The sequence below is a fragment of the Peromyscus leucopus genome, chromosome 19, assembly GCF_004664715.2.
Source record: "Peromyscus leucopus breed LL Stock chromosome 19, UCI_PerLeu_2.1, whole genome shotgun sequence".
NCBI classification, from domain to species: Eukaryota; Metazoa; Chordata; class Mammalia; order Rodentia; family Cricetidae; genus Peromyscus; species Peromyscus leucopus.
In genome coordinates, this window is record NC_051079.1 from 6430924 (window position 1) to 6455270 (window position 24347).

At 41.4% G+C, this 24347-nt stretch overlaps 1 protein-coding gene across 1 annotated transcript in view; it reads right to left on the bottom strand.

The window, feature by feature from the left end:
• Chst9 (carbohydrate sulfotransferase 9) overlaps positions 1-24347 on the bottom strand; it is a 261426-nt gene that overhangs the window by 138085 nt on the left and 98994 nt on the right. Inside the window, exon 3 of the mRNA XM_028892022.2 lies at positions 6653-6688. Within this exon, the coding sequence (XP_028747855.1) occupies positions 6653-6688 (36 nt within the window). The remainder of the gene's footprint in view (positions 1-6652; positions 6689-24347) is intronic.

Consider the following 24347-nt stretch of genomic DNA (forward strand, 5'->3'; position numbering starts at 1 on the left):
TTGATGTGGTGATATACTGTATGCCCTAATAAATTTGCCTGAGGATCAGGGGACAGAGCCAGCCACTAGATTAGACATAGAGGTCGCCAGTGGTGGCACATACCCTTAGTCCTATTGCTCGGGTGGAGTGATCTGTCTGGATCTCTGTGAGTTCAAGGCCACTGCTATGGAATACTGCTTTTGTACATTGGTTTAATAAAACTCTGATTGGCCAGTAGCCAGGCAGGAAGTATAGGTGGGATAAGCAGACAAGGAGAATTCTGGGAAGAGGAAGGCTGAGTCAGGAGACACCAGCCTGCGGTTCAGGGAGCAACATGTAATGGCACACAGGTAAAGCCACAAAAAACATGGCGACATAGAGATTAACAGAAATGGGCTGAGTTGAAGTGCAAGAGCTAGTCAGTAGTAAGCCTGAGCTAATGGCCAAGCAATTTTAATTAATATAAGCCTCTGTGTGTTTACTTGGGTCTGAGCAACTAAAAGACTGGGTGGGACACAGGAAAATTTTCAGCTACAGGCCACACTGGAAACAGAGAGCCAGACAGTGGTGGCACACACCTTTAATCCCAGTACTGGAAAGCACACACACCATTAATCCCAAGAAGTGATATCTGGGCATGGAAAGTTATATAAGGCATGAGGAAACAGGAACTCTTTCTCTTTAGACTGAGGATTTCACAGAGGTAAGAACTAGTGGCTGGCTGTTCTACTTCTCCGATCTTTCAGCTTTCACCCTGATAACTGGCTCTGGGTTTTTATTAAAAGACCATCTAGATTCAAACAACATCTGGTGTCCAATTAGTTGGACATGAATTCATGAAAAAGTAACTTCGCTGCAGCCTTGCAGGCCCTGGCTCAGGCCGTAGCTATACACAGCTGGAGTCTCCATCCCATGTGGGCTGGAGTCCCTAACCCCTGCCTAAGTTTTTGTTGCAGTCTCTCTGCAGCAAGCTCCATTAGTTTTTTGGGCTCTAAAAGCCATAGGAGTTAGCTGCTTTCTCACGTTCTCTGGTCCAGATGGCTGGCTCTTTGGCTACTTCTCACCTGGTGGGTGGTAGGCTCTCCCTGGATCTCCATCTTGGGCTGCTACCATAGTAGGTAGCTGTCTCGAAACCTACTCAGGCTTCTACTGTTCTACAGAGAAGCAGTCAGCCTCACTTCTGAATTGTCATTGTCAGCAGATTTGGTGAGACAATTGGGATTTCTTAAAGGGAGGAATTAGTTAAAAGAAAGTTTTTTCCCACATTAAAAAATTGGAAACATTTTTACAGTGGAGGGAATTTGGTCTCTGTTTGAGACCAAATTAGTCTAAAAATGGAATAATTAAATCAGAGAATAATTAATGTAGATGGGATTTATGTAGTATCAATTATAAATATTATTTGTTTGATCATTTTTGTTTTATCATTAAAAAAGTTGGTAAATATGAGTGCCAAAATAAAAATTTTAGAAAAATTTGTTAAAACAGATCATAGAGACCAGAAAGAGGAATTGAAAGGTGAACCATTTTCAGCATTGCATCATAGTGTTACAGAGAAACAGCTTAAGGCTTTCAAACAGCCAACCTTAATTTATCCAGTAACCTTACAGGAACTGCCAAATGCTCAAGGCAGTATAAGAGCTAAATGGACTCCTGTGCAAATGTTAGATTTGAGGAGATTCAAAAAAGTTGTAGTGTCATATGGTATGCATTCCCTGTTTGTGAAGCAGATGTTTAACTCAAGGTCAACTTGTAATAGAATTATCCCTCAAGTCTGGAGAGATTTGGTTACAGCTGTCTTAGAAGCTGGTCCCCAATTACAATGGAGGACCTGGTGGAAAGATGAAGCTAAAACCATTGAACAATGAAGTAGGACTAGAGGTATGGAAATCTTCCAAGATTAACTTCTTGGAGAGGGAGATCATGCTAATGTGGAAAGGCAACCTCTATATGGTGACCACACCCTAGCTTTATGCCAAATGGCAGCCTTGAATGCTTGGGACAGAATTAAAGAAGTAGGAAAGAAAATTTAGTCATTTACAAAAGTTATACAGGGCCCCAAATAAACCTTCAATGATTTCCTACAAAGGCTGCCTTCAGCAGTAAATAGAATGACACCAAATTCAGAAGCTAGACAGATAATAATTGAACCTCTGGCTTTTGAAAATGCTAATGCACAATACAAAAGGATAATTTGGCTGTTAAAAGCAAGATCAGCACCCTTGGAGGAATGGATCTGAGTTACAATGAATATTGAATTTCATGACCATAATGATGCTCAGATAGGAGAGGTGATTTTCAGAGGTTTGAAGAAAAATAGTAATGTCAAATGTTTCAAATGTGGTTAACAAGGTCACCTAAAAAGGAACTGTAAACAGGGTGTTCCTAGAAGCAATATTTTTTCAAGGAACAATGGCAACAGAACACCACTCCCTTCTGGATTATGTAGACAATGTAGATCAACAAGAGACAGACAAGGTAATCCTTTGCCTTTACCATCAAGAAACTCCCCCAAAGGACCTCTTGCAGGACCCCATGACAAATTTGGTTCAGTCCTTTCCTGCCATTATAGAAGAAACCCTTTCCCAGAGCAATTAAAGAATATGCTGCCTATTGAAAAAAAAAAACATAAAGCTCAGGGTGAGAGAACAAAAATAGAATAGAGAACAAAAAAAAAAATCAGGAAAATCCATAAATCAAATTTGATAAAGATTAGATTGGGGATCTCCCTAAAGTTAGGGTTGGGGAAGACTTTTGTTTTTGTCTTTTCAGGAAAATAAAAACTACCATCTTGAGGAATTTAAAGATTTTTGGACAAATAAATATTCACAGAATAAGGGAGAACTACCTGGAAAAAATTACCAAGAAAAGGAATAATCTGACCCAATTCAAACTTTGAAATCTCCAAAAAGATGGTGGGACCCCACAATGACAACTCCATCAGTACAATGATAACACCACTAAGCTGACAAACAACACCCAAAGATTGGCTTTGGATTACAAACTTCTCAGGACAATTTTGAGATGGCTAGTTGAGATGATACAGCCTCAAAGACTACTCAACCAAGGATTTGAGACAAATCCTGTATTTTCTCATTATGCAGAGATTGGACAACAAATGATACAGTTACCTATCCCAGGACTTGAAAATTAACCCAAGTTTTTTCTTTTCAGGGTCCCCTAGAGATGCATTTGCCCCCAATAAGCAGAAAGTAATTTTAAGAACATGAAGCCCACATTCCCAAGAGTCAGAATGTGTGGTTTTTGGTTGTGCAATAGGTTATGGATAATTGTCATTGTTTAGGATGGTTGGTAACAAGTTGTTAATTGTTAATGGTCAGGAAAAAAGCTAAACAAAGGAAGTTAGATTCAAGGTTCTTGTTTTAAAAAAGAAAAGAAGAAGATCTAATCTAGATATGATAAGATAAAATGTAGATTATTGAATCTACTCTCAAAAAAGATATAGAAATGATGGATAAAGGATAGATTATTGAATCTACTCTAAAGAGAACAAAGGGGAGGATATAGATATAAGTGAAAAAGGTAGATCATTGAATCTACTTTTAGAAAGCAACTCCTAGTTTTAAATATTTTACTTTGGATTGGAATTTTTTATATTGTATACAAATTATGTATATTGATACAAATTTGAGATTGATTTTGTTAGAAAATACTGTACATATAATTCTAATCTTGTTCAAGGTATTGTACCTATACAGATCATTTAACAATGTAATGCAAACTGCTAGTCCTTGAAAGTTATTATTAGCAGCTAATTAGGATATAAAGAAATACAAGTTAGTATTTAGTCACCTATTACAATAAAACTTACAGTCATAGTAGGTATGTTTTCAAGGTCAAACAGAAATATATTTTAGACATAAAGGTCATCTTCAAACACTTCAGAGATCTACAGAATACAGCATTTAAGATATTTTAGTAACATAGATTCTTTTCTTATGACAATGAGACATTTCTGCTCCTGGTGGCACCAATATAATTCAGAGAAATGATAGGCATCAGGAAACTCCACATGGAGTTTACATTCTTTGTAGCAGGTTAGCCACTGGGCAAAAAAAATAATGCCCTTGCCTCGACTTCTGACTATATGCTGTCCAAAATGGACAAGCAGGACAAAACAAAATACTGCCAATCCTTGCCAAGACAAGGTAGGAATGCCCTTTAGAAAATTTTGCTCACAGATGCGTCTATCTTATAGACTAGGGCTGTAGGCCAAAGATGGATGCCCCAGCATTGCAGAGAAACCTCAGTGACTGTCCAGGTAGCTAGCTTTTCTATCATTTCTCACAATTTTTTGGAAGCTGTTTGTTTGTACTTCCTGCTTACTCAGTTAATATTATTTCCTTCTTGGGTCTCTGAGGGAGTTGAAGACTAGATAGTTATAGTTTTCTTTGTTAACAAATTCAGAAAAGAAACTCACTAAAGAGCTGTAAAGTGCATAAGATTGAAAGACATGAAAATATATTTTTGGCTGATAATACAAGTTAGGATAGAAAGTGAATTAGGTACATTTTGGACTCACCAAAATAGGATAAATAATGGAACATTTTCTCTGAATTTGTCAAATGTTAATGGACTGGCCTTGTTTATGTAATTCTTGACTGTATATATTGTATGTGCTTATTGTACTTAATTTATATAGTTTTTCTTATATTAGTTATAACCTTCTTTTATTATTTTAGACAAAAAAAGGGAAATGTGATATTTTGTGTATCCTAACAAACTTGCCTGAGGATCAGAGGACAGAGGCAGCACTAGATTAGACACTTAGGTGTGTCCTGAGTATCTCTCTTCAGATCAAACTCTGTGCTTAAAAATCTACTTCAAAACTGTCTCCAATAAACTGAAACTCACTCTAAAAACAGACATTTGTCAAGGAGAATGATACATATTTACATGACAATATATTCCAATTTCTCACTGGTTCTATGCATTAGTTATTCTTGATTTCATTTTATCCTGGATAGCAGACAGGTTGCCATACTATGATCATATGAGGCGAGTAGCTTTTACTAGTAAGAGGGATTTCCTCAGAATCTTGCTGATTGCTGTTCCCTCACATATGTGTGTCTACCTGAAACATGATTTCTACTTATGGAGAAAATTTTCCTAAGAAGCTGAACACTGCATCAACTGGATAACTCTTCACTTTGTGAGAAATGGTCAGGATGGTGGTAACATAAAGGACACACTGAAGCCTGGGTTTGATCCAGACACTGTTTTTAAGTTTGTGTGTTACCTAATCACATGGAACTTTAAATCTGTGATTACAGAAGGAACTTAAGGAGGCCTCTGTATCAGTACTTTGGTTTGTGCAGTTTCTTTCACGAAGAAGCCTGTACCTACAGCATGGCTTCCATATTACATTAGAAAGAGCACACACAACCTTCCCTCAAGGGCCAGAACAAAGGTGATCACAGCTCTGTGAGACCAGGCATGCCCTTGAATATGTGTGTACGTGTGCGTGTGCGTGTGCGTGTGCATGTGTGTGTGTGTGTGTATACACATATACATATATATACTTTGTATTTATTATTTGGCTTCAAGAAACAGAGGAAGAAAATGCAAATAGTTTTAAAAGGGAAGTCTGGAGAGTAATTTGGTTACCCACTTGTCCTAGATGGATGATAACATTAGGAAGGAGAAGAAGAGATCAAGAATTGTGTAGTTCATTCACTTTCAGATGAGGTTGTAGACTCTGTCTTCTATTGACTATTGAAAAGCATATCACACCTGCCAACACACACACATACACACACGCATGCAGCTCACACATGCACACATACACACACGCATGCACACTCACACATGCACACTCACACATGCACACAATGGAAAGAAGATATATCTTTACACTGGCAGCTCTGAACTACTGTAGGAATAAGAAATAACAGCTATTGAAATTTGTGAAGGGACAGAAACAGGTATATAAGTGAAATCAACATCCTCCATGATTATTGGCAGTTCTGGATTTCATGGGCTCCGATGTCTTAACATGAATGCTTACTTAGTGAATGAAATTTATCTTTCTCCATGATTTTAAACCAAAACCAAGTATAGAAAAATACAGAACTATAAAAGCTTATTTTGTATTCGTTAGCAAATATTGACTCCATAATGTTTGCAGTTGTATTGACTCAACAGCCACCTCTAGGAACATGAAGAGTTCATACTCTGTAATCACTGAAAACACATTAACAATTCCTCCCAAATTCAAAGGTTCTTCTTCTTGGTTAAATAGTTAATGCAATCTTGAAAAACATCACTTACACAAGTGGTTTTAAGAAAAATAACTGAGATTCATTGATATTTAAGAAAATAAGCTATTTGACAATTATGACAATGTCCATATTTTTAAATCACTAGTTGTAAGACTTGCTTTTTGATAGGTAGTCATGAAAAAAATCAGATATTCCATCTCATTTTCTTTTGAATGGAAAGACATAATGACCAGAATGTAATTGATTGATATGGAAGTTAAAATAAAAATCTAAGTATATTAACTTATTTTAAATTAATTTAATATTGATCAACTCAAGGATCATAAATGATTAAATTTTTTTGTGTGTGTGAAAATGAGTTACAGCCACATTTTAAAAGTTTGAAATAAAAGCAGAAAATGAAGCTGGTGCTAATTAAGTGAAATCTTACCTGATGTTCCTTTTTCTCTTTTCTTCTCGGTTCTCCCTAAAATGAGAAGAGAAGTTACAGTGTAGGGCTATGAGAATTTAATAATATCACTGCGATGAACACTCAGCTAACGATAATGTCAGTACAGAACCATGATCTCTGAGCTATGCCCTGCATTATTTTAGTAATGAGTGCTCATGGTTGACAAGGATAAAAATTGCTTTCAAGTCACCTCATAAAAATGAAACTATAAGAAGGTAAAAAATACTCTGTTGTGCTTTAAAATTTCTGTTAGTAGGAAGGCATTTTGGTAACATGACCATTCAGTAGTAGGTTCCACCTAGGGCCCATGACATCTTAGCAGTGGGATTTTGACTAGGTTTAGGGTACCAAGCATAAATTCCTTCCTATATACCAGTCCTGAAATCTAATCATGCTTGGCTATCCTATTACAGTAATGCCACTATTGTACCAGTGGCTATATCTTGCCTGACAGGTGGATATTGTAGCATGTAGGGTCTAGCATTGAATAAAACTATTGATAAAATATTTTTCCCAACAATAAACATAAAAGGTAATTGTTGTGTAATGCTTTTGTACACTGGTTTACTAAAACGCTGATTGGCCAGTAGCCAGGCAGGAAGTATAGGAGGGATAAGCAGACAAGGAGAATTCTGGGAAAAGGAAGGCTGAGTGAGGAGACTCCAGCCCTCCATCCAAGGAGCAGCATGTAATGGCACACAGGTAAAGCCATGGAACACATGGCGACATATAGATTAACAGAAATGGGCTGAGTTTAAAAGAGCTAGTTAGTGGTAAGCCTGAGCTAATGGCCAAGCAGTTATAATTAATATAAGCTTCTGAATGATTATTTTATAAAAAGCTGTGGGACTGTGGGTGAGAGATTTGTCCCAAACACGGGCCAGGTGGAACACAGAAAAACTTCTGCTATAGGTAATCATTCCTATATAAAGCACTATGGGGGGAAAGTTGAAGCAAATAAGACCAACCATGAGCTCTAACAGCATACTTGAAGGATAGGACAGGCTATTTAACATGAGATGAAATATACACTAAGAGGTGTAGGATGTTGAATGATACAAGAGAATCAAATAATTGTACTAAGAAAGGAGAGAAGGCCTGTGAAACTCTGGAGATAGTGATGCTTGATTTGGTATTTAGATGTACACAGGATTTGGGACAGTTGAGATAGGGATGTACACATGCAATTCATCCAGGGGAAATGTTCAGAGCTTGCTTTGGGGACATGTCCTCTAATATCAGTATATGAGATTTAACCAGTAGGCAGCGAGAGTGAACTCTGTTAGTGAGAATGGACAGCAGTGGCTGCCAGAGGAGACGGGGTTTCAAAATAGAGCCCAAGGACTTACAAAAGGTGAGTTGCGCAGCAGGTGGAAAGGTCAAGGTTATGCGGATGGCATGGGGGCATATGGCAATGCTCTTGCAGGAGTGATAGGGTAGGAATTTGTGTGGATTTACTGAGTTTGAAGTGTTATGGCAATAGGAGGGCTAGCAGAGATCAAAGGTTGAGATCATACATGCAGGGCATGTCCATCTTCTGCAGATGGCTGAAGTTTAGGGTTGAATGGAATGCTAAGATGAGGAGACTGAAGTCAGTAACTAAGAACTCTGCTGTGTGTGGACCAGGAGAAAGCAGAAGCAGCAGAGATCCTTGGAAGACCAAAGTCGAGTCAAGTTGAGAACAAACAATGAAGTTCAGGGACTTGGGGGTTCCAACAGCATCCAAAGGGTCAAGTCTGCTCACAATCACAGGGTATCTGTGTGGGAGTCAGCACTTTCTGTAGAGAGAGGCAAGAAGAGGAGGGAGCAGTGGGGAAGAGGGGGCTGAGGGCGCAGTTTCTCCCTCATGAATCTCTGCAGCATATGCATGGGATTGACGGGACAATAGCGCTAGCTGGCACAGGCCATGCTAATGATAATCTATGGGGCACTTTCCCGAGCTTCTAGGTCAGGTAAGGAGCTTTGCCCCAGGACAATGGTGCAAGCAGACACCAGAAGGAGGTGAACGCACCGTCTTAGCTTGAGTCAATGAGAGCCATCCTCCAGCTGTCACCTTCTCGCGCCTAGCAGTATTTCATGGCGGAACATTATCAAGGAGTTTTATAACACACCCAAGCTATGTGTACACTTTATCTAACCGCGTCTTCATGGCCTTAATATCTTTAAAAAAAAATGCTACAATACAAGATGGGAAATGTGTAGTTTTCCCTCCTATAGTTGCCTGAACTGGAGAATCCCTTTAATTGGCACCTTGATTAATCATTTTCATCTGGGCTATTTCCAGAAGATTTGTTGGTTGCAATTTGTTTCAATAATTCAAATAGATAAATAGCATGAGCAGTCCATTTAAAGCCTCATTTGTTACCAAGTGGGGTGTATGTTACCTTTTGTAAGTTTTCTACAGGATGAGCCATCCTTTACCAGCTGGTTATAGACTTAGGACTGCTAGATGCCTCAAATGTTTTCATGAACTTCTTTAAGATTTTTATGCAAAGCTTAGCTTAACAGTGTTTGTAAAACAGTAAGGCTTTGGAGGGTCTTTAACTTCTATTAGAATGAATTTTAGTAAATCCCAAGTGGAAAGTGAATGTGTTTAAGGCAATCATGGTGTCCTCAGTGGTCCATATCTTCCCTCCTCCCAACACTCATGTTCCTTTGAAGTCTCTCTCACCACTGAATCAGACAGACTTGTGTAAAGATGATTTTGTAGAAATGGTGGCGTGTGACCTCCAAGGCTGGGCATAAAACCTGCAGTTTCCGTCACTCTGTCCCTTGAAACTTTTCCTCTGGGGGAAGTCAGATAATGTGTGTGAGGATAACCACACAGTCCCATGGAAAGGTCCATGCGGCATGGAACAGAGATCTGTCAGCATCCAATGAGGACCAAAAGCTCATGTCAGCAGTGTCAGCAACCCAGAGGAGCAGACAGCCTAGTCATCAGCCAGAGTCAGGAACTTAGATGTCTCTGGTTCTGGCTGGTATTATAGATGCAAGTTCCTGGGAGTCCTGGACCCACAGTGTTACATTCGAATGAGGAATGTCATTTATGAGCTTCTGTATTTGAACACTCTCCAGTGGAAGGGGTGTCTGGGAAGGCTACCGAACATTTAGGGGATGGAGCTTTGTTGTAGGAAAGACTGTCGGTGGGAGGGAGTGAGGGTAGAGATGGGAGTTTGAAGCTTTATGTCTGGCACCACTTTCTGTCCCCCCCCTTCCAAATGTGATTGGCTAGCCTCATGCTCTTTCTACCACGCCTTCTCCACCACAGTGAACCATATCCTCTCTGGAACAGTCAGCCAAAACAAGCATTTTCTCCTTCAAACTGCTTTATGTCAGGATATTTTATCACAGCATAAGAAAAAGAATCCATACACAGGGCCATCCATTCAGACATTCAGAAGATCCCCACAGACACTGTGTGAAATAGTAAAAGTTTATTATTGTTTTGAAATATGCTGAAAGCCTTGGTCAGTTCACCGTGTGATGTAATGAGCCTGCAGTGAGGCTGGCCACAGGCAGCCTCCCCGTCTTACTCTTTATTAAAGTGAGGAACCAGAATCTGCTTCTCTGGAGTGCTACGGGAAGGAGATGATTAGATACGGTGAGCCCACAAAAGTAGATGAAATTCCCGTGAGATATTGGGACCAGTGTTTCAGGAGGGAGCCTAGAAGGCACAGTGGAAATTTTTACTGAGACTTTAAACAAATTTGGCTCCTGGGTTCTAAGAGCTTTGTAACTTTTTAGGTGCTCACATAAATGTTACTTAATGATTCTCTCCCACTAGCAGATCTATCACAGGAAACAAGAGTTAGATTTCTATTTTAGTTGTATACACACTAAACTTCAAATTACAAAGATAAAGTGTGCAAGACAGATTATACTGACCAAGGGACACTAGGCTTGCATGCTTGCACAGAGACAACACGCGGACTATCTTTTCGGTCTCTTTATCTTGTGCTGAGTGGATGATCTTATCTTGTGCTCTACCAACTTTTGTTTTCAGAGCAAGAAATTAGTCTGCAACCTACATCTCATGGCCCAAAGTCTACCTAGGCTTCCAGTCTAGTGGAAACCCCAGCCGGTGTATATTCCAAGTCCATAGCAGGTGATTATCGTGTTCTCCAAAGTCATTGCGTCCTGGTGGGTCTTACTCAGGCATCTGAACACAAACCTAAGTCTCCCCAGCATCTTCATTTCCAGAGCCTCTACACTCTTCCTCTATGAGGCCTTTCACTATCCTCCTCTCTCACTGCCAGCACAGTGGTCATGAACTTGACCTCTTTTCCTGAGAGCTTCCTGACTGACTTTATTGGCTTTTCTGTTCTTGTCTCTCTCTGCTGAGGATGAAAATCCATCCATGTCTGAACATGAAATGTGTGACCCTTGCTTCTTGCCTCCATCCATCAAGTACCCTTCACAATACTCAATTTGTAAGAAATTACACCTCCCTCAAAAGCTTCCATTCTATGCCATTTCTGCTTCCCGGAATGCTCTGCCTTATAATTCCTGCTTTCAAAGTCTTGTTCACCCTTAGATCCTAGTGCATATAACAGTCCTGAGAAGCCCCTTCCTCTCAGCCAGTTTTCTGAGATCCTTCTCTTGTGATCCCCTGGCTTTTTATTTACATTTCAAGCTCTAACTCAGCCCTTGGCTGATGCTCAGAAACAGTGAGCCCTTTCTCTGCCTCCTGGTGCCTTCTACTATGCCTAGCGCTTGGGATGGTGCTGGCAGCCAGAGAACCTCGTCACACCCCACCCACCCAGAAACACCAGAGATCATGAAGCTGATTATGGTGCTGCTCAGATTTAGCGAATGTACAATCAGAATATAGCTCTTAGCAGGTATTTATATTACAACTGACAACCTAGGAAACTATTCTATTAGAAAAGTGGGTGATAAAATAACAGAGAGGCTTTCAGAATAATGAGCAGGCATTCGGTCCTAGTTATTCTTTATTTTATCACACTCTGGTTTAAAAGCAGCAAACTAACGCTCTGTATCTTATTTCTGCGTAAACCGAGATGCAGTTTTCCACCTGTGAGGAATAAAAATGGATCATCAGCTCATAAAAATTGAATTTGAGGGGTAAAACTTTTCTCTTATATGAGAAAGCGTACTTAATTGAACACTAAAATTTGAAATCTTATGACTATTTATGTACGGTGATCCTTGATGCCTTTCAAAGCTTTTGTGTTTGTCTTGTTCCACAGAGAAACATCAAATACACGTCAATTTAGAGTGTCTATTCCAGGGCTTCGGTATAGATGTCTCTCAACCACAGTTGATTGCTTCTGATCTGTTAGAGCCACAGGCACATAACCAGCACTTCCAGAGTGTGTCATCAATAATGAATAGGGACACCAAGTGTCCTAACTCAGTGACTCTCACCATTCCCAAAGAAAAGGAAATTATTTGCATATATGTTTGAGGATTGCACATATGTACACACAAGCACACATATGTTCCCTACAGGTGTGTGTGTATAGGGGACAGTGAGCCCATATATGCTGTAATTTCATGATCAGATGTACTCTACCCTCTAAAATGTGCTCTCTCTCCTCCTGCTTCCATCTGTGTATAATAAAGTCTGTCATGGAATCTTATCAACCTTCCCTCACTGCACTACCAATTTCTCAGTAGCCAGTTCTGAGTTTGCGTTTACTCTAAGGCATTTTATCTGCCCTGCTCTGAGAGGTATTATTAATCACATCCTGTTGCTAGGATACTTGAGAATGTTCATTTATGTCCGATGTTTCTTTGGCAAAATGCACTATGAGGAAGGCATAGACTCGTGACAAGCAAAATTACTGTGTTCACGCTACTTATTTAAGAAAAGGTGTGTGTGTGTGTGTGTGTGTGTGTGTGTGTGTGAGTGAGTGAGTGAGTGTAAGGGGGGGTAATAACCTCCAGATAATAAAATGCTAATTTCTGTGAGCTTGGAATGGCAATTATGTTTCACCAAGACTATAATGGAAAAATGACAATATTTTGTAGAATCTGCTGCTGTCCTTATATACTTCTGAGTTCTGAAAAAGTTGAAGCAAGTGAGGTTTTAATCCCATTTATCTCACAGGGGTTGGGAAGGAAGAGGCTCTGAGATTTACTTACTCCAAATGCCTAGACTCTGCCAGTGTGACTAGGTTAAAGTGCTAGTTGGTTTATCAGAACCAGAGAGAAAACTCTGGTTACCACTCTTGTCTTAACCATTGTATTGCTGTATTCATAAGAAAACTCATCCTCAGAACATGCATTTGGGGAATCAGAGTTAAAAACACTTCTGTCAATATTTTAAGGTAATTTCAAAATTATTTTGTGTTGAGTGTCAGTGTATGAAAATTTCCCAAGCTCAAGATTTCCTTTGTCTCTAACTTCAGGAGACGGCAGGGCTCAGCAGTGGGTTCAGGAGACAGAAGGGCTTAGCAGTGGGAACAGGAGAGAGCATGGCTCAGCAGTGGGAACAGGAGGCAGCAGGGCTCAGCAGTGGGAACAGGAGATGGCAGGGCTCAGCAGTGGGAACAGGAGATGGCAGGGCTCAGCAGTGGGAACAGGAGACAGCAGGGCTCAGCAGTGGGAACAGGAAGGAAAGTGAACTTGGGGCTTGTACAGCTGACTTCCATCTTAACCACGTCTTCCTAGGAATTCTGCAGCACTGGGAAGAAAGCACAGCATGTCTCCTTATGCTTCTTTCCATTCTTCTCTCTCTCTCTCTCTCTCTCTCTCTCTCTCTCTCTCTCTCTCTCTCTCTCTCGTGCATATACACGTAAGTGTGTGCATATGGACAACATTTATTTACTATCTATTCATCATTCACTTTTTTCTCACTCTGATTTCTCAGCTGAAGGAAAACATCCAGGTCTTGAGATGTGGTTCTGTGGGTAGAGTTCTTGCCTAGTGTACATGAAGCTCTGGGTTTCTCCTCAGCAATGTACAAACTGGGCAGGGTGGCTCACATCTGTAATCCTAGAACTTGGGGACTGAGGCTGGAAAACTATAAGTTCAAGTTCATTCTTGGCTGCATGAAAACTTTGAAGGACAGCTTGGGACATATGAGACGTTCACTCAAAACAACAACAAACTCTATAATATCAACAAATAGGTTGAACTTTGCTTCATTCCTATTTCAAAGGGATCCCAGGAAAGGGTTTTTATTACAGTCACATTAAAAATAGCAGTTAAGGTTTTGAGTCAGTGACAGTGTGCCTATCATCGCTGTCAGCATGTGATATGATCAGTCAGTTTTATCCTTAGTATTGTGAGACTTACAGGTATTGATTGATTGTTTTCGGGATAAAAGCAAACCTGAGTCTTAAAGATTTTAACTTGGCCAAGCCACCACACTACCAAAGTCACACATAAATAAGAAAGGGACACAATATTGTTGGGGTGAAACAGTCTTAAGAAGTAAAGTTAAAATACTCTTAAGCCATATAAAATCAGTTTTGAGAGTTGCTACATGAATATCCCACCCCCTTCTTAAAAATCCCTGTAAATGTATTAGCAACTTCCTGTTGGTTGGATGAATCACCTGCTTATTTTACTGTCGCATTCCTGATCATGATGCCTGAGGAGTAAGTACAGCCTCATAAAATACCTTTAGATTCTGGAGTGTGAACTTGGGTTAGTGTCTACTGAGTACCTGCAATGAGTTAGGTAGGTGATACATTAACACTTAAATATTTAATTTAATCTTCTCAGTCCCACATTGGGTAGATTGCTATGTCCCTTTTCCAGTGTCAAAAATGGGTTCTGAATCTTTTTGTAACATGTACAAGGCTCACGTTCGTGGATGGTGGGGTTGAAATATGAGCCTCGTGATTTTTCTTCCTTGCTTGAGTTTACTGCTTATGGTGACTAAGACAATCCTTTAGGGCAGTGAAGAGCTTGGCCCTGTAGCTCTGCCACATAGTCTTCATTAGATGTTGGATACATCACTTAATTTCTCTAGGTTAGAATGTGTCCTTCTAGAAAGGGTAATATGAGTACCTACTTCACAGGATCATTGTAAGGGTTAAGTTCTAAGACCATCACATAGCAAAGTCTATATAATGCTCTCAGCTCTGTGTCTGGGCTGTGGAGAACAATGTATCTGTAAGAGTTCCTCTGCAATCCTCTGAATGGAGGGCATTCTAGGCCAAGCACTGTCTAGTAACATATGATTCTTATCACAGTCAAAGCCAATGGCTTCATCTTGTACAAATAATTTGGTCTCTGAAGGTTTTTTCATTGCCTATGCCTTGCTTCTTTCATGTTCTCCAGAGAAAAGAGGCTTTCTGTTTTAGTTAATTACTTGTTCTTTTCATGCCTTACCTTCTAAATACAAGTTGGTTTGTTGAAATGCTTTTAACTCTTCCGAGTTATGTTGGGTATGGTGCTGCATGCCAATAACCCCAGCATGTGGGAGGCTGAGGATGGGGGACTGACCCCAGCATGTGGGAGGCTGAGGGGGGAGGACTGACCCCAGCATGTGGGAGGCTGAGGGTGGAGGCAGCATGTGGGAGGCTGAGTGTGGAGGACTCACCCCAGCCTGTGGGAGGCTGAGGGTGGAGGCAGCATGTGGGAGGCTGAGGGTGGAGGACTGACCCCAGCATGTGGGAGGTGGTGGAGGACTGACCCCAGCATGTGGGAGGCTGAGGGGGAAGCACTGAGAGTTTGGAGCCAACCACAAAGGTCTCAGGAACTAAGACTGCTTGCCCTGCAAGTGGCTGGCTTAAGTCCCATCCCCCAAATCCACATAAAGGTGGACAGAGAGAACCATCTCCACCAAGTTGCCCTCTGATTTCCTTGTGTGCATTGCGGTCTACACTCACATTCATATAATAATAAGAAATACACATTAAAACACCAAGCCCCAGTTATAAGCTACTTTAAGATTCAGGATTTATTTTTTTAAATTTTCTCAGCAAATTGCTTTTTTTGTTTGTTTTTGTTTTAATTTTTCAGTTTAAAATAGTTTTCATTCTGTGTATTTGTTGTGCATGGTACTATTTTACACATGATCATTTTCATACAAGCATATATTGTATGTTGTCTATATTTGCACTGTGTGGATAGTTTCCTTCTCAGAGTCTATTTTCATTTGACTTTTTGTTGACTTTGCAGACAGGGTATCACTTTGTAGCCCAAGATGGCCTGAGACTCATAATGTAGGGCAGGCTAGCCTCTTACTGAGCAGTCCCCCTGCTGGAGCCACTCAAGTGTCCCGACGCTGTGAAGTAGATACTCCAGATAAGCATGCTCATCCATGTGAGTCACCACGGTAAGTCTCATCTGGAGGGAATGATAGCTGTGGAGCTGGTGATGGTAGACTGTGCTGCAGAGGCAAAGAGAGATCTTCTCAGAGGAACTGGACCCCACCCTCTGTCATAGCAAATGGTGGACCTCGGACATTCAATTTTCTCTTCATTCGGATAGGTAATTATCCAAAACAAATTGTTTTCACAAGGATATGAAAACCTTTTAAGTAATACATTGCAAGCGTAGGGACAGAGAGGCTTAACTAGGCCAATTAAATGCAGTTGGTCCAAAAGTATTTAGGTAATGTTAGCAATTGCATGGCTGCTGTTCAGTGAAGAGCACAAAAGGGCTTTGTTTTAGTATTTGTGGCTGGGTTCATGTTGCTGTTAGGACGGCCCTGGCTTCAGCAGACACTGGTCACGAGGCTCTGTGTGGTGGCAGGTCCTCCTGCCCTCCTGCAGCTTTGGATCAACTCCACTTGTTCTGCTGCCTGCGTATTTGCTTAGTTGGTTTGTTGCTAGGATGCTTCGGCAAAGAGAGCCATTATGGGCGAACTGGGTGCTGAGAATTCCAGACAGTGTGTACTGAGATACAAAAACTGGCTCTTCAGAAACATATCAATACAGATAGATCTGGGCCTCTGAGGCTGACCATCTGCTCTGGCAGAGTCCACGCTCCATATGCACTCCCCAGCCCCAGGGTCTGCCATCCGTCATAGTGTGGAGAAAGAAGGAAATACAGGAAGATTTTTTCTGGGCTGACTCTTCTGCCTGGAAATAGCAGAATTCTGTATGGGGAACAACCGTTTCAGGTTGGCTTGGAGATCTTCAAGTGTGGAATTTCTTCCCACTTAGATCCATCTGACAAGCACATAATTAATGTGACAAGACACAGTCCCTTTCAGATTCCCCAGCACTGGCCTGGCTGAGGTAGATCCCCCACTAACCTTTTGTTATCCAGCATCTCATTCCGTGCTAGTCATTTCTTGGCAGAGAAGGCTTTTTGGAAGACCTTTAGATGTTGAAGTCAGATTGGCAAAAGCAAACACCCAGCGACTGCCAGGGCTTAAATAACGCTGCAAAATGGGAACATGAGTTTTAATAACTCAGACTTCAGTTGCTGACTAAGGTGGAGATGGTGCTTGTCGCTCCCTCTCTGCAAAAAACATGTTTCTACTAAATGACTCATGAATAATCATTTTTAATGAACATAGTAGTCCAAATGTCTTCAGAGTGTTCCTTATATAAAATAAACAAGAATGAATTATTTTGTAAAATAAAGATCGTTTACAGTAATACATTTTTTTTCTTTTGCCTCAATAAAAATGGCTATACATAAAGGGGAGAGATGAACTCTTTTTCTCTTTAGTCTATCCAGGCCTGGTACCTTGTTAAACAATAAACTTCAGCAGAAATTGCTCTTTGCTGATATCTAGCCTGAGACCTTAAGGATTAATAGTTTTTATTTCCTTAATCTTTGAAAGATTTCTCTGGGAGAAGGAGAACATAGTACAAGGAATTGGGCTGTGTTGAGACCACCATACTGTCAAGGGGCTTGAGTTAGGGGCTTCCATGTATTGGGATCTCTCTACACTGTACATGACCAATGCCATGATATTCCAGCCATTCCAGGTCAGGTACTAAATGCACAAATCAAGAGAATATCTGGTGTTTTTTGGTGTTTAAAGATCTATGAAAGCCTTGCTCTGTACCTTGGCACCATTGAAAGGAGAACTTTAAGAGGAAAGTTCTACTAGGTCTCACTCATTGTGGATACACACTTGAAGGAGACTGTGTGGTACTGAATTATCAGAAGAGGGTGCACTTAAGTCCATACCCCGTCTACAGTGGTGTGCTAAATTATGCCTTTAAATATGTCCAGCATTTTAGCATCTAAACATACCTTTTAATCATGCAAAGAATAAAGTTTGTTATTCCTAGGAGTGAAATGAAAGTGCCATCTATGTAGATTAACATATTTTCATTCTTTAAAATTATTCCAGGGGCTGTGGAGATGGTTCAGTTGGTAACGTGCTCACCCCTCAGCCATGAGAACGTGAGATCAGGTCACCAGTACCCACAGCAAAATCTGCATGCAGTGGCTCACATCCATAATACCAGAGTTTGAAGAAACAGAGGCAGGAGGATCACTGACAGTTGCTGGCTAGCCAATCAATCTAGTTGAATGGATGAAGTTCTGGCTTCAGTGAGACACAGTGTCTAAAATACTGTGGTGAGGAATGACTAAAGAAGACACCTAACATGGACTTCTGTCTAACACATGTTTATGCATATACACACATGTATACACATGCATACATACACCTAAATGCACATGCACATATACATATGCATACATATACTCACATACATACACATACACTCACACATACACACACACATACATTTACAAACACACACTCACAGTATAATAGAGTTTGCCAGGGCTTCAGCCCTTTAGAGCCTATAAACCATCAGCTGAGGTCTACGTCTGAATCAGCAGCATTCACATATTCACCTAGGCTTTGGAAACGCTACCATTTGGGGTTGGTATTCGCTGCACTCCAAAGGTCTAAGAGCAAACTTCAGCAACTAATTAAAGCAATAAACTTATTTTCCCTGGGTTGGTTTACTTTTAGGGGATGAATTATTGGACTCGATATTAAATTAAGAGTTTTACTATTAGTTAGGGTTGATTTGATGTATGAGACAACAGGGGGAACATGCCATTAGTTGAGGTAGCTACACAAAGTCAGAGGCTGCCCTTCTGAAGTGTGAATCTGCTCATTTTGTGTATCATTTGTTTGGCTAATGGACACACAGTCCTACCCAGCTTTTCCTTTGCTGGAAGTAAGGACATTTGATCGCTCTTCCTCGCTTCCCCTCTATGGCCATTTTATTAGTTGGTGGTGAAAACTGGTGGAGGCCAGAAGTGAGCTTCCTTTTATTCTTTGAGATGTCAACTGAGTTTTTATTCCCACCAGCCCCAGAATTTTGTTTTTCATTTTAATATAATCTTCATCATACTTATTTTCCTTCACATCAAACCAGATCAAAGGCTTGGGCCTCAGTCTCTCAGGTAAGCTCACGTTTCGTGGACTAAACAAAGAAAATAAGGAAAGACAGATTAGGTGGGTGGTTATTGAGTCTCGGCTCTCAGCCTCTGCGGCGCAGTTTGTAATCTTATTAAAAAAAAAAAACACTCCTCTACAAACCGAGGTGACTACTGGAGATTATAGAAAAGTTGCTAATCATCTAGTACGTTTGATGTGTAGATGTTTCTGACAACAGAAGAGAGCAGAAAAGCAAATGCTGTTTAGCGCTGATTACATGGAAGATGGAGCTGTGCTCTGTGTCTGCAGCGCTGTAGTGATCCCAGTCAGGGTGCTGGGAAGGATCCGACCTCTCTGGACTGACTGCACGCTCAACGTTGCTAAAGTACACCGTTCTCTAAGAAAAGAGACACCAGGAGGGAGGAGAAAATATCTGATCCCAATGCCTAAGGCAAGAACTCTCTCTCTCTCTGTCCTGGTGAAAACCTTTCTCTGGTGTTTGGTTTCGCAAGGGCACAGCACAGGCCTCAGGGCAGAGGGAAGGCAGGGAGTACCGTCCACACGGCAGGTGGGTTGCAGGTGGACACTGGAAGGCCAGGGGGATGCGGAAGGGGCAGTGACTTTCTAGGTTTACCTGCTTTGACAGACACAGTTAGGTGCTTGCACACAGTCATTTCACTCGTTTTTTGTGGTGGTCCCCAACCTGCTTCTTACATAATAAGCGTAGCACACACAGACTGTTCACCTGGGTTGCCTCTCCTTGATATAGGTGGTATTTGTTATTTATGGCCAATGTCATGGTAGGCAAATTTTCCTGAAGAACTTTACTTAGAGATGGTTTTTGTTAAGAAAATGACATAGGTGGGAGCCACTATACGCCCCCTCTATCACCAAAACTTCCGGCATCTGAGTGTGTTGCCTGGGACATCAAACAAAAACCAACTTCTGCCCACATTGACTCCACAGGATGGTGGTGTCACCGCCCTCTGAATCAGGAGGTCATCTGTCCATCCGTCTACCTCAGAATTTCTTTCAAAGGCTTACTCAATCATTTCTTTTTAAGGTAAAGCTTTTAGTTTCTTACAACTGCTAGCATCCTCCAAAGGCCAACTGCAAGGTAATAATTTTCTGTGCTAAATAATGTAAGAGTTGCAGGAATTGTGGAGGCGAGATGACTCTGGGCCAGGTGTTTCGGTTTGGAGGATCTCCTCCTGCTCTCTTCCAGATGCATCCTGCTTAACCACACTTTGCGCTGCGAAACTGGGATGCCAGGATTCTCTGCCAAACTGTCTGAATCAGATTTTCAGATGACAGGGTCAGACTCAGACCGCTGGTGTGGTGCCCTTATGCTCTAAAGGGTGTTCAGAGGTGCATGGGATCAGAAGTATGTAGCGATCCAGTCTCCAAACACTCCCAAGCAGTCCTTCACAATGCTGGGTGGGTGGTGATGGACATCCCAGGAGAAGGGAAGACTCTACTGTTTCATTTGTCCCAGAAGTTGTCAGGGCGCGTGTGTGTCACAACACATACCCCAGGGCAGGCAGTCCCTAGAAAAGTGCTCAGGAATGATCAGCATACTCACAGAAAATCACTGAATTCTTGCATTGGCCTCAGGAAAGGAGGGGAAGCATTTTGTTGACTGTTTATAAAGAAGAAAATGGACACTCAGAGAGATGAAATTAGTCTAAGATTATCTTAGCTTTGAATCCAGAAAAATTTAAAAGTCACAATGTTTAACATACACGATTCCCATATCTTTGTGACATTGGTTTAATTTCTGTACAAAATTGACTTATCTTAAATTTAGGATGGGAAGCTGCAGGCAGCAAATGTTTTGCCCGTTCCCCTAATTTACCCGACCAGAGCCCCTGTTTATATGTGCCGCCAACATTTACCCATCAGAGCTCTGTTTCTGTGTGTCCCCACAAAGATATTCCCAGAGGGTGCACAGCCCATGTGCCAATGCTGGAATCTCAGAACTCAGGAAGCAGAGACAGGCAGATCCCGACCAACTTCGAGGCCAGCTTGAGCTATACTAGAGAGACCTTGTCTCAAAGAGCAAGAAACAGTCAAGGGGAGGGGACATAAACAGTCAAGGGGAGGGGACATAAACAGTCAAGGGGAGGGGACATAAACAGTCAAGGGGAGGGGACATAAACAGTCAAGGGGAGGGGACATAAACAGTCAAGGGGAGGGGACATAAAACAGTCAAGGGGGGAGGGGACATAAACAGTCAAAGGGAGGGGAGGGGACATAAACAGTCAAGGGGAGGGGACGTAAACAGTCAAGGGGAGGGGATGTAAACAGCCAAGGGGAGGGGACATAAACAGTCAAGGGGAGGGGACATGGAGCGATATTTGCCTTAGGGTGATAAAAATAGGGAATACATCTTTTTAAAACAAAAATGTAAATATGTCATTGGTACATTTTTAGTCTGGAAACGTTCTTTTAAAATCCTCTGTTGGTATAAGCAGGGCAGGGGCATTTCTTCCTGAGGAAGACACTGTAGGATACAGACAACCTGCTGTTGTTGAATAAAATGTCTTCTGGAGCTTTGTGGAAATGGGTCAGTTCTATTCTTTCTCCTTTGTTGTGCAAAATATGTGTTTTTTTTCCAAAGAATTATCTGAATTGGCTGCATGCATAGCCTCAATCTGTCAGTTTGATTTTAAACCTCCAAATTCATTATTTGTTATAGATTTCATGAAAAACATTATTTACATTCACGTTTCCTGTTTCTTCTTATAATTGAGATTTTTATCATGTAGTTGCATCAGTGATATTTAAATCTTGGTTGGAGTGATAAGAAGGGTTAGAAGACAGGAGACTTCGTGGTGCTGCTGTCTGTCTCCACTAGAGGGCGGTGGAGAGAGGGGAGGCTAATCTTAAAGAGGTACAACCCAATTGCAGTGCCAAGGTCGCCTAAGAGATCTCTCCTGGAGGCCAGCAGATGGAGGGGAAATACTGGGGTCACTCTTTTGAACCGCACTGTGATATGGGTAAGCCCTCTCTGTTAAGAAAATCCGGTGTGAGTGTGAACAGGCAGGCTCATCTCCTTACAGGTGGGTGGGAGCTTAGGCAAGTGAGAGCAGGTAGATTGGGAAGGCTGAACAGGTATTATGAAACTCTCATCACACACTTACAAACATTTGTGTGGCATTGTGGGGAAAGGAAATGAGGGAGGTTGTGAGCTCAGCTAGCATTTTCCTGGAGTGGTACGGGATTCATGTTGCTGTGTCCCCATGTGGCTACCACCATGATTTACATAGGTATTCTGTTCATGTGATTAAGAGCAGCAGCTTTGTGTGTGTGTGTGTGTGTGTGTGTGTGTGTGTGCATGTGCATGTGTATGCTTGCTGAAAATACTATTTGAGCTTTCAATAAAACCATCAAAGTTCAACATAAGAAAGTCCCAAATCAAGATTTTAAAAATAAATTTATAGATCCAAAAGATACCTCCATAGATGCCTGAAAGGCTCACCTAAAGAAAAGGGGTGGATGTCTCTGTCTCTCCTCCCCTCCCCTCCCTTCCCCTCCCCTTCCCTTCTTGGTAATTATTTGTCAGAATTCCCCATGGTATCACAAAATCTTTGAGAGGAGTTCAGAGCACAGCAGTTGGCTGCTGGAGCCCTGGAGACTCTGCTCTTTCCCTCTGGGGCTTGTCTTGCACCTAGCTCAGCTGCCTGCAGTGAGGCTGGCACTCCATGATAGCTCTTCACCGGGAGATGCACACACAAGTTGAAATCGGGGCTCAGGGCAGGAGGGTAAGAGGCAGACAGACCTGCTGGGCTAATTTTTGTCTCAGGCATTTCAGGCTTCACATGTCACGTCTTTAGCGGGGAACACAGCGATATATGTCCCCTGGCAAGATGTTTAGTGTGGGTGCATACAAATAAGAGCTCTGATGTATAAACTGGAGGGGACAGACAGAATATTGGCTGCCTGGAGCTGTCCTTCCCATAGATAAGTGGCAGAAAACTCTTCCATAAAACTGAATAATATCATATAATGGAGTTAAAGTGCACACCTAGTAAGTAAGATTGTCGGGTGTAAGGTAGTTTTCTACTAAAGAATATCTCCCATCCAACCCCTTTAGTCTCATTTCCACCTACTGGCAGAGGAATGCAGTGGGCCTGGCTTATTTTCTCTGAGTTCTAAAAAATCAATATCCCCCCACAAGTTTGGAAATCTTTTAATCTTTTATAACCACTGTGTGGAATACACACACACACACACACACACACACACACACATGCACACACACACACATATATATATAAACACCAATGTTATAAAAGCTTGACACCAAAATAAAAACATCCTGTGAATACCTGCTTCTTCCTAGGTAATTACCAGAAAGACATTTTTATGGAAAATGGCTCGTTAAGAACATTTTTTTTTATTTTTGTTTTTGTTTGTTTTTTGTTTTTTCAAGACAAAGTTTCTCTGTGTAGCTTTAGAGCCTGTCCTAGAACTTCCTTTGTATGCCAGGCTGGCCTCAAACTCACAGAGATCCACCTGCCTCTGCCTCCCAAGTGCCAGGATTAAAGGCTTGAGCCACCACTGCCCGGCTCATTAAGAATATTTTTTTTTTCTGCCTACAAACTGTTTTGGCTGTCATTGTAAGGCTCTTAGGATACTCTGGTTGGGAGTTGGTGGGAACAAAGGAAAGGTAGATTTTACCTATTATGAAGTGAAGTCAGTTTTTATTTGCTCATTGGCTTTTGTATTTGAGAGATAAGATTTAGTTAGTGGTTCTGAAAATGGCAGAGTCACACATGCTCCAAAGGGAGGGACTGGCTAAAATATACATACAGTTATCGGCCAGGGGGAGGGGGGAAGTAAGGAAGGATTCAACCAAACAGAAACTCCTGTTTTAGAAAATGGACAGAAAACATTTATCATAACTCCTTCCGTCATTAAGGTGTATCCAATCTGTGTCATGCTGAATTCCACTGTGTCAAGCTACAAAATCAATACCACTCAGTCAGGTGCAGTCACATTATGTGTAGTCAGGTGCAGTCATATTATGTGTAGTCAGGTGCAGTCATGTCAGGTGCAGTCATGTCATGTGCATTTAGGTATAGTAATGTCAGGTACAGTAATGTCAGGTGCAGTCACGTCATGTGCAGTCATGTGCAGTCATGTCATGTGCAGTCATGTCATGTGCAGTCATGTCAGGTGTAGTCATGTCAGGTACAGTCATGTCAGATGCAGCCATGTCATGGGCATTCAGGAGCAGTAATGTCAGGTGCAGTAGTGAGATGGGCAGTCAGGTGCAGTCATGTCATGTGCTGGTGGTAAACGATTATAAGAAATTCCTGTGTTTCATTCTAAAAAGGAAAACATGAGAGAGGGTCATGAATTTGTCATAAGTGACCCAGGGTG